This window comes from Dipteris shenzhenensis, chromosome 10 (genome assembly GCF_047967505.1).
Source record: "Dipteris shenzhenensis isolate YYH24624 ecotype China chromosome 10, Dip_SZ_1.0, whole genome shotgun sequence".
NCBI classification, from domain to species: domain Eukaryota; kingdom Viridiplantae; phylum Streptophyta; class Polypodiopsida; order Gleicheniales; family Dipteridaceae; genus Dipteris; species Dipteris shenzhenensis.
This window is the reverse complement of record NC_141605.1, coordinates 23,079,250-23,094,041: the sequence shown is the minus strand read 5'-3', so window position 1 is coordinate 23,094,041 and position 14,792 is coordinate 23,079,250. Positions and strand designations below refer to the sequence as shown.

Here is a 14,792-nt window from a genome sequence, read left to right as displayed (position 1 = left end):
TAAATCAAAACCAAGATGTGCTGCCCATGTGACACGCTCTTTTTAACCCCTAATACTGTGAGAAGTGCAGCGGAAATGAACCGGGGGGGGGGGGGGGGGGGGGGGGGGAGAGAGAGAGAGAGAGAGAGAGAGAGAGCACGCCTCACACACAAACCACACTGAGAAGGAAAAAGGAGAGAGAGGCACAAGAGAACTGCAAGTGATCTCTGGAGAAAACCCTGCTACAACTGGGGGAAACACCTCGGAACAAACAGGCTGCTCGAAAGCTCAGACAGACAGCTCAACCACCACGAGAACCGGAGGCACAATCTACAGAGAGTGGAAGAACTGCTCCACACCTCTGCCCTAGGACTGCTCCTAAGGTGCTACACTGGGCTGGATATGCTGCTCCACCAGGCACCAAACTGCAGTGACCTGAACTGCACAAAACACAAGTGGGGGGGGCCTATATATAGCCCCCCAGCCTCCTAGTCAGCCAGCAAGGGGCACGGCCTACCAGCCTGCTGATGTGGGCCAACCCCCAGCCCTAGGGGCCAACCCCTACAGCCCCCTATATAGGCCTGCACAAGGCCCCAAAGCATGGGCCTGACAACTGACAGCCAGGGCTCTAGGGCCGACTGCCCTTAGCCCTCCACAAGGAGCTGCATCAGCCTATATGAGGGGCTGTGCCCTCTGCCCTCCAGCTGACCTGCAAATCTAGGAGCCGACTCCCTAGGCGCCTCCATAGCCGGCTGCCCTGCCTACACACAGCCGTAGAAAGGGGCTCAAGGACAACCTCACTAACCTACTCTCATGCGGGCGGGCACACCCACAACACAGGCCCTCACTCTCTGTATTACCCTCACTCACTAAGCTGGCACACCCACAAGCAAGGCCCTCTCTCTAGGTGACATCAGAAGATGTTGACCTCTAACACCCCCCCCAACACCTGTATGGAACAGAGACGCCAGGGAGCTGGGTGTGCCACTGGAATAACTGGAGGAATCCATTGTGTGATGCTCCACCGCAAAAGACCGCGACAGGTACTGTCAAAGAAGCCCCCCTCGTGGCACAAACCGCCTCAACACAATCACTCGAAGCCTGGAACTGTTGCTCCCAGGCCATAGGTGCTAGGTACAATGTACACTCCTCTGGTCTGGTAATGATACACTGGGTCATATGTTACAACAATCCAACTGATGGTATTGGTACATGACTCCAACAGAAGGTACTGGAACAATAATCCGACTGATACTACGACCGGTGCAAGGTCTGCTTCCCTGCATGGGCAATTGTATCACAAGCTAGATAGCCCCCTCTGAAGCCCCCTCTCAAGTCCAAACTGGTACATTGTCGCCAAATCGATGAACTTCAGTGCTCCAAGACAACAAGCATATAACAGCTCACAAGGATCAAAGAACTGTGTCTGGGTCCCTGCACTAGCAATCTACAGACCCATCCAGATCTCGAGCAGCATCAGACAATAGCTGCACCAGAACACTAGGAGACCCCCTTTGGATCTGCCAAGTCATAACGTCCAAACAAAATACAAACTGGTAACATATTGCCACCTAAGTCAGCAGGAACAACTCCTCGTGGCTCGAGGTCTACCTCAAAGCCTAGCTCAATATATGACTTCCTGCTCGGTGCACCTGGTTGGCAGGTCCTACTACCACAAACAAGCAAGCAATCCTTCATCTAGATCCGGAAAGCCTGCTAGCAACACCTGCCAAGTGCTACTAGAACGCTGGAGTATACGTGGTCGCAACAGTAACACTATTGGCCAATTGGTTACTGGACCCCTCCATGTTCCATTGGGGACATTGCCACCAATAATGACCTTTTTGGTCACATCGGTCACACGTACGGGATGCCTTGAGAGCTTCTCGTTCCTCAGCAGTCAACTGCTTTCTACCTTTCTAATCAGCTATCAAAGCCTCAGGCTGATTGTCATAGGTACGATCGACGAAGTGCTCCTCTTGGTCAAGCACCATGGGGGACCAATTCCTCCCAGGTCAACTCATTCACCCTACCACTGGTGATCAAGGATGAATGGAAGGTCCCATACTAAGAGCATAACTAGGATAGAAGAGTTATGGCCATGTCCTCTTATGAATCCGCTTCCCCACCCGGAGAATCTCCTGCTGAAGCTCGTGTAACTTGTTGATGTGGTCCTGCATCGATGAATACTTCTTGGGATCCAACAGCCGCATCTGGACCTCCAATGACACCCTCTTCATGGGAGAGGTTCAATTAATGCTCCGATCTACTTTTGGCCACTGTCATGTGCTTCACATGATTAATCATTGGAGGAGTACAGTTAAGAAATATAAAAGATTCTACCCTAGCATTGACACGGTCCTAGAGCTGAGATAGGGTCTCGGCCTCCTTCTACTCCAGGATGCCAAGGTCCTTCGCTAGGGGATCTGGTCAGGCAACACCTATCAGGATGAGATCTTCCAAATCATATGACTGTAACACAGACTCCATCATCACCCGCCAAACGCTGAAATTGAACCCATCCAACTGCTGGTCAACCGAAAATGTGGGTAACACTGGAATTCTAGTCTTGTTCTCTGCCATCTCGGACAAAGTCACCATGTCGGAGTGAAGAGGAAGCTGAACTGAAAGAGAAGATGGATGGGATAGAAGGGAACAGAGGGTTAAAGAAAGGAGAGGGCTGGGGAAGAGAATGAAGGGGCTGACAGCACACCTCGCTATCCGTCCCTCAGGAATACCTCCTCTCTAATTTGAAAACACCCTTCAAAGTCACCCTTTGCTGGAAACCCGAACAGTCCACTTATCGCACACGATCCTCCTCAAAGACACCTCCGAACAGCACCCTACTCTCTGTGTGCTGGCTCAACGCTTCCTCCACTCCTCAGCCAACCGTGGCTCTGATACCATGTGAGAAGTGCAGCGGAAATGAACGGGATAGAGAGAGAGAGAGAGAGAGAGAGCACGCCTCACACACAAACCACACTGAGAAGGAGAGAAAGGAGAGAAAGGCACAAGAGAACAGCAAGTGATCTCTAGAGAAAACCCCACTACAACTGGGGGAAAAACCTCGGAACAAACAGGCTGCTCGAGAGCTCAGACGGGCAGCTCAACAACCACGAGAACGGGAGGCACAGAAAGTGGAATAATTGCTCCACACCTCTTCCCTAGGGCTGCTCCTGAGGTGCTACAATTGGCTGGATGTGCTGCTCCACCAGGCACCAAACTGCAGTGAGCTGAACTGCACAAAACACAAGTGGGGGGGGGCCTATATATCGCCCCCCAGCCTCCTGGTCGACCAGCAAGGGGCAGCGCCAACCAGCCTGCTGATGTGGGCCGACCCCTACAGCCCTCTATATAGGGCTGCACAAGGCCCCAAAGCATGGGCCTGACAACCGACAGCCAGGGCTCTAGGGCCGACTGCCCTTAGCCCTCCACAAGGAGCTCCATCAGCCTATATGAGGGGCTGTCATCTGCCTCCAGCCGACCTGCAAATCTGGGAGCCGACTCCCTAGGCGCCTCCATAGCCGGCTTCTCTTCCTACACAGCCCTATAAAGGGGCTCAAGGACAGCCTCACTAACCTACTCTCACGGGGGTGGGCACACATACAACACAGGCCCACACTCTCTATGCTACCCTCACTCACTAGGCGGGCACACCCACAAGCAAGGCCCTGTCTCTAGGTGACATCAGGAGATGTTGACCTCTAACAAATACATCCACAAGTGTCACTCCCCCGTGCTCTCCTCATATGGGAGCATACTTGAGGGAAGCTGACCCTAATTCTCCAACAACAAACACATGCAACTTGAAGCAAGAAAAAGCAGGGAAACAGCGAGTGTAGGGACGGAGAGAAGCTATAATAAAGATGAACAGAATAGAGGAGCCCTCTAGTGCCTCTCTTATATAGAGCTGGAGGATATCTCTCTACAGCTGGAGAGCAATGCACAAGTTCCAGCGCTACAAACTGTGATTTGTTGCAGGAATATCTAGGAGCAGCAAATCTTGATGAGTAAACAAATATGTGATGAAAGGCAGCCCAATGTCACATGCACCCCTGCACATGGGTGCAATGTGACACACTCGCTACATCGACAAGTGCATTATCGTTCCCTAAGAGGAGATTTTGTAGTATGCTGTGACCCCTTTGTGAGCCCTTGTCCAGGGACAGTCAGGCACAAGCTACGTAGGTCAGTCTCTCACCGTTAGGTCAAGTCAGTTTTTGTTCACTGGTACCCACTGGAGAACAGTAGGTTAGTATTTCCATCTTAGGGTTAGTTAGGTCTAGGTCTCAGCCTAGGATAGGAGCCCAGAGGGGCCCCCAAAAGCTGACCACGAAGACCTAGGGCAAGCAGGAAAGGCAGCCTGCAAAGGCTGCCCAAAAAGTCCCCTGGCAAATGAGCCAGGGGGGGCTATTTATAGGGTGGAAGGCACAACAACTAGTCTGTAAATCAGCCAACTCAGTCGGCTCTTTAGAGCCTACTGGTTGGCTCAGCAAGCCCTAAAAAAGGGGCCCTTTGCTGCTCCAGTCACCATCCAGCTGCCCTCCAACCTTCAGCACTCCTCCAGCCATCCTTCAACCCTCTGTGCCTCCTCTATTCTGACCCTGGTCAGCTTCAGTTCCTTGGCCATCAGTTCAGCCATCTGTGGGAGAAGTACATGCAGCACTTCAGCAGGGTGTTGGACCAGCAAACGGAGTAACGTTTGGGTACTTACTACTGTTTCATCAGCTCTTTGAAGTTCTCTTTGTGCAGTAACTCACAGCTTCTAGTACTTTATAGAGGATCTGTTGCACCTAGAAATTCATGTATGTTGGGAGCATAAGGAAGTAAGAGCAAGGAGAAATCATTCAGCTTTCGTTAACTAATCTAATGTTGTGCTTTTTGCTGCAAGTAGGCATAATGAGATGCTCTCCACGTCTTATCCACCTCAGCTACTTTAAATTTATAGGAGCTTGCAAAACTGCTACTAAGGCAGTGATGAGGCTCTCTTGTTTCAGCTTCTCTCCCTCTGTGCTACTAATTATGTGGAAACTTAGTGAAAGAGACAATTCCACAGAAAAATATAGTTGAAGACACGATGGAGGATATAGAGTTGGAGACAATTCCACACAAAGGGATAGGTGAAGACACCATTAAGGAGTCTTGTTGATAAAAGAGGTAGAGACTATGATTGTTTTAGTCCTATGATTTCCACTGAAGAATAGTGAATCTTAGTCATTCTATAGAGTACAAGCACTCAAAACCAAGAGGTAATTGTCATAAATAATAACAGGAGCAATTAGGTAGACCCAGTAAATAAAAGCTGCATGTGTGCCGTTGTAACTGCATTGGTGAACATGGAAGCTACAGTGTGAATTTACTGCCACACTTGCATTTAACTTGGTGAACAGGCAAACTGCACTGTGAGCGCTACTGCTTAAAAATTTCAATGGCACACATGCATTTACATAGGTGACCCGACGCTAATCCCTGCTGCTTTATAAAATCTAAAAGAGCAGTTTGAAATACTCTCCTCGTTTTCCCACAAGGCTAAAGAGAGTAAGAATTATGAGTCCTTCAATTGCATAAAATTGTACTTGGACCTCCATATCTTACAATACTAAATGCACATAATGTCTGGAGGATGGTAACTATCTCAATGGGTGAAGTCACTATGAGAAACCTTATGAAATCTATGTGAGATTCTCCATGACAAAGAAACGATATATACCATTGTAAGACTAGAATAAGTCCAATCATACAAATTTAGATTTTTTGTTGTTCTAAAGACCAAAAACCTACACAGAAAATGAAAGAGAAGAAAAAAGAAAAAAAAAATGTGAGTGATTTTCCATGACAAAGAAACGATAGTATGTTTATATAACATCACCATGGGATGACCATACTGATGGAAATGAGGAGAGGGTGAGAGACTTGATCACATGATTGAAGATAAGAGTTGAGGCATAAGCTGATGTTGATAGATCGATAATCACAGCAAGTACATAGCCTCTTTTATAGGCTGGGCAAGCCTTACAGACACCTCATAGATGAGGTCACACACAAGAGAATCTAGATCCTATAATCTAGGTGAGGAATCACATCTACCACATGAGGTGGCACAAGTGACCTCAAGACTCTTCACACTCACATAATTGTAGGACACTCCTAGGACTTTAGCACCACACACACTAGGACCACACACACTAGGACTCCGATTCCAACAAACCCCCTTTCGGAGCTAGGGTGAGAAACTATGACATCATCCAAACTGTGCATCCCAAGCAATCTCAGAGGCTAACAGCTGAGCATAATTCAGAGGTTGAACCAAGCACTCTCATGGCTTAGGTGTCAACATGATCAGAGACTCAAATCTGAGCATGGATGCATGACCAACTCATAGGTCTAGGGAGTACACCAACATCCTGGAACTCGGCCAGGCCTGATAAAGGAAAGACATAGCAACCCCCCTTGTCTCCTAACTGGGTACATGGAAGTAAGTGGAGCCTTTTATAGTACAAGGCACACAAAATGACAAATTATTACATCATTTTAGGGGGACTACCCAAGGCAGAGTACCTAACACACATGACTCTAGAAAGCCCACTCTTCATCTATCACCTCATGGAGGGATAGACCAGAAATAGCAGCAGTGCAGGCTTGTTCCTCAAGTCCAGAAGGTGTAGTTTCATCGACTTCGTCATCGCTCTGCTCCGCAACCAGATTGGCATGTTCTTTGGCTTGTACCTTTGCCATTTTCTTGAAGCAACGATCCTCTGGATGTCCAAGTTTCTGACAGTAATTACATTTAAGAGGTTTTCCGTTCTTCTTGGGCTTATTCTTGAGAAAGAATGCTTCGCTAGATTCGAAGGAAGATTCTGCTTTCTCTGTAAGCCTACGGTCCTCATCAATGAGATGAGCTACCATATCCTTAAAGCTCATATTGCGGCTGACTCTTAGGACAGCAAGGATCTCATTGTATTTGGAAATGTCTTCAATACTGGAGAGAAGTACAGCAAGTTGATCATCATCTTCAACAATGGCTTGGATGGCAGATAATTGTTGGAGAATTGACCCAAGATTGCTCAAGTGTTCATTGAGGGTTTCAGTTTCCTTCATCTTGAGCTTGAAGAGTTTTTGTTTGAGAAATACTTTAGAATTATTGATCTTATTTCCAAACAAATTCTCTAACTTTTCCCAAACATCGTTTGCTGTCTTATCAAAATCCACATGGTGGATAAGGTTGTCAGCTAAAGCTAGGCCAATGATAGCCATTGCTTTATCATTTTGGTTCTGCCACCAACTGATTCTAGCATCATCACTTTGGGGTTTTTGCTCCTTGCCATTGGTGATATTCCATATCCCTTCTCGCATAAGAAGAAGCCAGAGTTTTGTCTGCCAAGTTGGGAAATTGCTCCCTGAGAATTTCTCGATGAGCAAGGAGTTTTTTATGCTATCCATTGGTGGGAAGGTCTTAGCTGTTATTACAGCCAATGTCTAAATGTTTACTCAGATTTCAAAAAGGGCCCAAATTTTACATGGCAGAAGCTTCAATTATGCCAAAGGAAGACACATAACAGAAAAGGCCTAAATTTTAGGGTTAGGGTTACTGCAAAAATTAGGGTTTGCAAAAAATTGGGGCTTTTCAAAATTTCCTAGAGCATAGTGTTCTAGCAACACTAGGGGAGCTTCAGACCATAAAAGCCCCAACAAATTCACCCAAAATGAGGCAAAAATCTTCAAAAACAAAATATCTCAGACGGACTGTTTGCTGGTCAATGGAGCTCATGTGGAGAGGCGAACGAGGAAGATCAACAGCGTAGTTCCAAAAGAAAGAGGAACATCATTAGATCAGCCCAAGAGATATGCGATGAACAGCTGCAGATAAGCGATGCAGCTTCAAAGGATATGTCGGGCAGGTAGTACTCTGGATGCAGCGTAGAGCAACAACTCAGGTCTGTTGTGAGAGTTGATGGCCACAGCCCTCAGATCGTCAGTCATCAAGTCAGCTCCATGGTTGGCGCCGTCGCAGGTCTAGCTACGTGGGCAACCAGTTGCGTGGGCAACTATAAGCAGCGTGGGAGCAGCACGTTCGGGCAGAAGTCGGACCAGCAGGTGTTCGGGCAGAATGGCGAGCTGCGTGGGCAACAGGAGAAGCATGGGCAGCAGGAGCAGCTGCGTGGGTAGAGAGGTACAGCAGATGACGAGCAGAGGGGCGAGCAGAGAACGAGCAGAGTGGTGAGCAGAGAACGAGCAGAGTGGCGCAGACGACGAGCAGAGTGGCGCAGACGACGAGCAGAGTGGCGCAGACGAAGGAGTTCAGTTTGTCGCAGCAGAGTGACGACGACGGATGGGCAAGCGGAAGAGTGGTGAAGGATGGGCAGGACGCTTCATTGCGAGAGGTAAGGCTCAGTCAGGGAAGACCCGCTGTGATACCATTTGATGGAAATGAGGAGAGGGTGAGAGACTTGATCACATGATTGAAGATAAGAGTTGAGGCATAAGCTGATGTTGATAGATCGATAATCACAGCAAGTACATAGCCTCTTTTATAGGCTGGGCAAGCCTTACAGACACCTCATAGATGAGGTCACACACAAGAGAATCTAGATCCTATAATCTAGGTGAGGAATCACATCTACCACATGAGGTGGCACAAGTGACCTCAAGACTCTTCACACTCACATAATTGTAGGACACTCCTAGGACTCTAGGACCACACACACTAGGACTCCGATTCCAACACATACTAGTTAAACATTTAAACTTGAGACATAACGATTTATAAAATCCCACCACAGATAGTTTCCTATACTTCCAAATCCCATGGCACCACCCCCCGAACCCAAAAAAGAGGCAAAAGAAAAATATAACAAAACCAATGCAAGCCTCGTTATCATATGCCTACTCATAGGAAAGTGGGGGCAACATGCGCTGGCAGTAATTCTGCTCAAACATGAAAATGGGGATGAATGTAAGACCTCACCGGTACTTTCCTTTGAGTGACAACACAAACTGAATCCTTTCCACGAACACCGATAGAAGTGATCCCTGAGGCCTTAACTGCTTTAAATGCATACTCTGCAGCATTAAACGAGTTGAATAAAGTAAGTCCCAGTCGAACATGATGCCTTTGTTTTTAATGCAAGAAGGTCCTCACAACTTGAACATAATAATTGAGCCACATATGTAAATGAACTCAAGAAGTCACCCAAACTCATCCTCTGAAAACATACCACATAGTGTTTTCACAGTCACAACAACCCATTTTTTCAAATAAGATGTTAGAGGAAGGAGGAGATTACAAAAGCAACTTCTTAAAAGGAGGAGATTGAGGAGACAAGGAAAGGAGGAGATTGAGGAGACAAGGAGAAAGAGAAGGAAGAGAAATACAGAAAAAAGTTGAAAAAAACAAGGAGAGCACCAGGGAGCAATGTAACCAAAAACGTTTAATGAAATGCGCTTTGTATAAAAATGTTTTGTAATTTTGATAGGAGTTTCACCTACAAACGTGCTCTATCTATACATTAAAAATGCATAACATTTAAGTACATAAAATACTGTATACATAATATAGAGAGTATATAAAACTCTCTCTCTCTCTCTCTCTCTCTCTCTCTGATGTTTGCTCGGATGATCCGCAGCAAACCATCGGTACCACACCAGATCATTCTAGCAGAGTTCGACGCCTCACCCCTACATCTCAATGCGGCTTTCCAGGCTATCACTTATCTACACAGAGTCAGGGATTTCTGCTCCTCCTCCGACAGTCGCCTCCGCCTACCTTGGCTAGCCCTATCCTCCTCTATGGCCTTATCTGTTGATGGGGACCAGCGATGCTGGTATAGTCGTCTTTCCAGTTGGTTTACCTGACTGGGCCTCGACTTAGACCGGTTGCCTCCTTTTCAGTACAGCCTCGACGCTCCACCATCTCCCCTCCCCCCCACTGACCAGGAGGTCAACCGGCTCATTCGAGCGGATCTGCTCTAGCTCCACACCTGGCAGACATGGTTTCTTCACCCCGAGCTTCCTGTGAAGCTTGACTTCTACCGCCGACACTGCCTCCAGATCTCACAGGAGGGCTTCATCACACCTCCGGGTTACACACAGCTTCATCTACCACATGCGCTCCGGATCTCCCTCGGTCAGTTTAGGGTTTCGTCACACCGATTACGGATCGAGAGCGGACGTGTAGAGGGTATCCCACGAGAGGGCCGCCTTTGCCCACTTTGCGACTTGCAGGAGATCGAGTCGGGGGAGCACTTTGCTTTCAGATGTCCTATCTATTATGCCATTCGAGGCCGGTACCACTGCCTCTTCCATGACGGATTCGGCCCCCTCCCACACATGCTGTAGTTCCCGGATCAGCGATGCCTAGCCGCTTTCTTACATGAGATGACTCGCCACCGAGATACCTCTCTCCGAGCACGGCGACACGCGCAGCACACACAGCGTGAGAACACCCAGCGGCCCATCAATGATTTCTTCCAGTCACAGGATACCTCTCCTCAGTCTAGCCGACGATGCGGACGTGAGCGAGAGCCAGAGCCACGACAGCTGCGCCAGCGGACAGACTCACACATCCGGGTCCATGACATCTCGTCTCTGCTCTCTGCCCGCCCCACCGGGGTTATGGTTGCCCTCATCCACAGGGCTACCCGCCGTCCCTGACGACCGAGCTCGACTAGGCCGCGTGACGTCAGGCCAATCATCTATCGCAGGGTTTTTTCCGGCCTCCCATTTGACGGCCCCTCTATGATTGGTCTCTGACGATCACCACCTGCACATATATATTGTATCTCCCCCCTCTGCCCCATTTTTGGTGCCCCCCCCCCTTCTTTTTTGTATCATCTGGAGGTAGACACATATTTTTTGTATCAGGACTAGACACACCGTCCTTCATAACCTCTTTTTTTGTAGAAACAGTTGGCTGGCCCGTTTTGAGACCGTCACCGTTATGCTCATTGTATCAGTTATCTTTAGTCTCATAGACCTTCACAGTCTCCCGAAGACTTTAATAAACTTTCTTTCTTTCTTTCTCTCTCTCTCTCTCTCTCTCTCTCACAGCAAGGAGAACTTGCAAGCACATTTGGATGCACTGAGGGACTTCTGTAGAACTAAGGAATGCAGGTCAATATAGAGAAGACAAAAGTAATGGTGATTCAGGCCCGTAATAAACAGACTGATGTCACCTTTGAAGGAGAGCCCTTGGAAATAGTCAACACATAAATATCTAGGACTGGAATTTACAGACAACTACAAATGGAATTTATGTGTGGAAAGGATAATTTTGGGAGGCTTGAAAGCTTTATACAACTTCCAAAATGAATGCAGGAAGGCACATTTGTGGAACTGGGAAATGAGAAAGTTTCTATACACACTACAGTAATCCTTTACGGGTGCCCCGGACTCTCTAGGATCTACTGGGAAAGAAGAGAAACTTTACATAAACATTGCCTAATAGGGGAGTTGGAATTAAGGCACATACACCCTACCCAGATGCATTTGGGAGAGGATATAGCTGCATTGCGGATGTATGTATCCCCATTTTATCAAATTTCGGATCCACAATCTGTTTGTATATTAGAATAATCACGTAAGGAAAGTAGCTGTCTGCTCAGCAAGAAAATGTCTCCGGCATTCCACCTCATATGGTGCTGTCTTCATGATCAATCTCGCAATTCTTTGTTGGAGCCAGCTCGTCCACTGAATTTAAACTCCTCAATTCAGATGTAGAAAGAGATGGAAGGAAGAAGTTCTGAAGAGATTGTCAAGGAGAAGTCTGCCGGAAAGGACAATTACAATAGCAAAAAGCAGCTGTGAATATTGTTGAAAATCAGAAAAGAAGTGCATATAAACAATATTGTGCCACTTTACAATGCAGACATATTGAGTGCAAACCAAATTATTTGGATCCGATGAAAACACTATGTTATATTGTGTTTGCATTCAGATGTTTCTGGCACAGCAAAGGATGTCCATAAGCATTTTTTCAATGCTAAGATGCTGTTGTCATGAATGCCTTCCATATTCCAACTTTTAGCTTGAGGGTCTGGAATCCCTATTTGGCCAGGGGAGAGGGAGGTAAAAGGGAAGGGGGGCGGGGGCGGGGGGGGCGGGAACCTGAATGTGGGCTGAGATCTATCTCCAAATACACCCTTGAAAGGTAGCATGGAAGCATCCCTATGCAAAGGGAAAATTAGTGGTAGACCCTTGGACTTAGTGGTGGACCCTCTAGTCCAAGGGTCTTATTGGTCTAATGCTTATCTAACAAGCATGTAACTTATCGACCCTTGCTCTGATCTCCTGAATTTACCATAATCAACAAACCTTGAGGTAATGGTCACAAGTGCTTGTGCTCTCTTGTTCGCTCTCTTTTTGGATAAAGTTTCCTATTTTTCTCTTCAAAATTTTCCCAGAAATCTTTTTCACAATAACAATATCTTCCATTTTAGTACATGTATTATCCTTTGTGTAGGTGCCCTGTTTCAATCTTTAGAAATTCTTCGTCATCCCTTTGCTGATTGCCATGGTAACATTATCTCATCTACTCCCATTTGACATCCTAGCCTTCTGCCTGCGTTGGGCTCACAAAATTAATCAGATTGTTTATCAGAGAACAGCAACCCACACGACACCTTGGAGACGACATCAAAACAAGAAAAAATGCATAAATGATATAGAGCGACTATTTAGCCAATAAGGCATGCATAAATGATATAGAGTGATTATTTAGGCAATAAGATAACATTTCCTCCATTTTCTTAGAAGGCATATCTTACAACTTTTGAACCTCTCAAACTACTGAAAAGCCTTCACTTTCTAACCAACGCCTTTAAAAAATGATTAAGGTTTATACAATTTATAATATAGTATATATTATATAATTATATAAGAGCACTAAGAGAGAGAGACACTGAGAGATATAGAGAGAGATAGGGGCAGCTATTAACAGTTAAAAGCAAGGTACTTTCTTGTCTGAAAAAAAGAGCTTGGGAGGATGGTAAGCTTGGGCAGACAAACAGCTTACAAGTAGCACAGACCCACTTGACATGATCTAGAAGCTCCCTTCCATAGACTAATAGAAGTTGATTGGTTTATAAATTATAAATCTCTAAAATCTGAAGCATCAAAGTTCAAAACATTTCAGAAACTCCACCTAGATCCAAGCTAAAGAATGGCAAAACAACTGTAGAAGTTCAAAACTAGAGCCACACTTCATGCATGAATGAGCTTTTGGTAGGAATTTCAAAACTTCGTCCAAGATATTGACAAAAAACTTAAAGATATCAGGAAAAGTTTCAAAACCCTTGTTAACTGCGTCCCCTCTCTTTAAAGCTTTGTTTTGTTTTATTTCATCTCTTGGGTACCAAACCTACTAGAAGGATGGGTGCACAGCTTAACCAACAAAATGCACACTATTTCATCTACATCCCTCTTATTTAACTGAGTGATTTCAAACTGAAGTTTTGAAACAATAAGGATACGAACGTTCATAATGAAAATTAAGACAGAAACTAGCATTAGGCCATCTAAGAGACACGTTTCCGACGCTAAAAAGGAATAGAGCTTTGGTGCCATTCAGAATATCTTTGGAGGTTCTAGATCCTTTCAATTTCAAATGAAAAGACAAATCCCATCAATCTTGAGCCCTAATATTTACCCTTCTTGTGTCAACATTGAAAGGCCATTGTCAGTGAAAGGATTGGTGCCCTGGATAATGATATGGAAAGAGAGGACGTGTAAAAAACCTTATATCCCCTTGCCTATAACCCCACAAGAGAGACTACATAGAATAGCTCTAGATCTGCATTTATGTCCCAGGCTCCAGATTTGCAGGCTAAAGTTCGTTTCGCTCACACATTAGTAAGCATATAGATTATTCCACCTAAAATGAAGAATAAGCAAATTTATAGCTGGATTTGCATGTATAAGAGCATTGGCTGAACTTTATTATCTCCGGAAACCTTCCAACGTAACTCTACTCCGTGGGCGTTTTTAATTAAAGCAGCTGAATTTGGCAAAGCTGGAGGGATCTTGAGACTTCTCAAGCTATTCTTTCTCTAACCACGTCTTCGTGAAGAACAGCTTACCTTTTACGAAAATCCAAATATCCCACATGAACCACTAGTGTTTTTGAGCAAAAACATTGTCTCGCGAACTCTACAAAAATGAAAAACGACGACTGTCCGATGCACCCATCTCGAGGAGAAAAAGCCATACCGACTTGGTAGAGCCTGCCTTCAGGGGAGAAGATGGTTATGTGGCGATCGTAACCAGCTCCTGTGCCCCGACTCATGTTGAGTTCGTCAAGCGATGATCGAAGTTCCAACGTTGATACAAAAACAGGCCTTTACGTGAAGCCAAAGAAAAGCAACGACAATGCTTCACTCTCTAAAAGGCTACCTTACTTGAAGAAATAGTTGACTTTAATAGTTCTTAATTAAAACCACATTAAACAACGAGTCTGGTAATTTTAGGGTGTAAGGGGCCTGTGCCCATGAGGCCACAAGTGCACCCTTTGGTGCGACTCTGACGCCCAACTCCTATTTTCCGCATCAACCATCTAACGGAGCTCAGGGGATCATCTCACGACTTGCAGGGAGCTCTGTGGGTGAGCTACAATGCTGCAGAGTTAGTAGGTGGCCATTTTTTCGTTGGCTAGACAAAGCAGCTTGTCAGCTCTGGATTGCTGGAGGAGCATTGAAGGCAATGGTCAGAGCCAAATGGCAATCACCAATTTTGGTAGGACTCGAAATGGAGCACAAATGCTCAAATATGCACCCTCCGAACTATTTTCTGCATCAACCATCTGACGGAGCTCAGGGGATCAT

General features: G+C 46.1%; 1 protein-coding gene across 1 annotated transcript in view; it reads right to left on the bottom strand.

Annotated features, from left to right (window-relative positions):
* LOC147897571 (proteasome subunit alpha type-6-like) overlaps nt 1–14,349 on the bottom strand; it is a 38,020-nt gene extending 23,671 nt beyond the window's left edge. Inside the window, exons 1-2 of the mRNA XM_087380199.1 lie at nt 14,182–14,349; nt 8,945–9,039 (exon numbers count right to left, since the gene is read on the bottom strand). Coding sequence (XP_087236325.1) covers nt 8,945–9,039; nt 14,182–14,257 — 171 coding nt within the window. The 5' untranslated portion in view covers nt 14,258–14,349. The remainder of the gene's footprint in view (nt 1–8,944; nt 9,040–14,181) is intronic.
* Between the last annotated feature and the right edge of the window lie 443 nt (nt 14,350–14,792).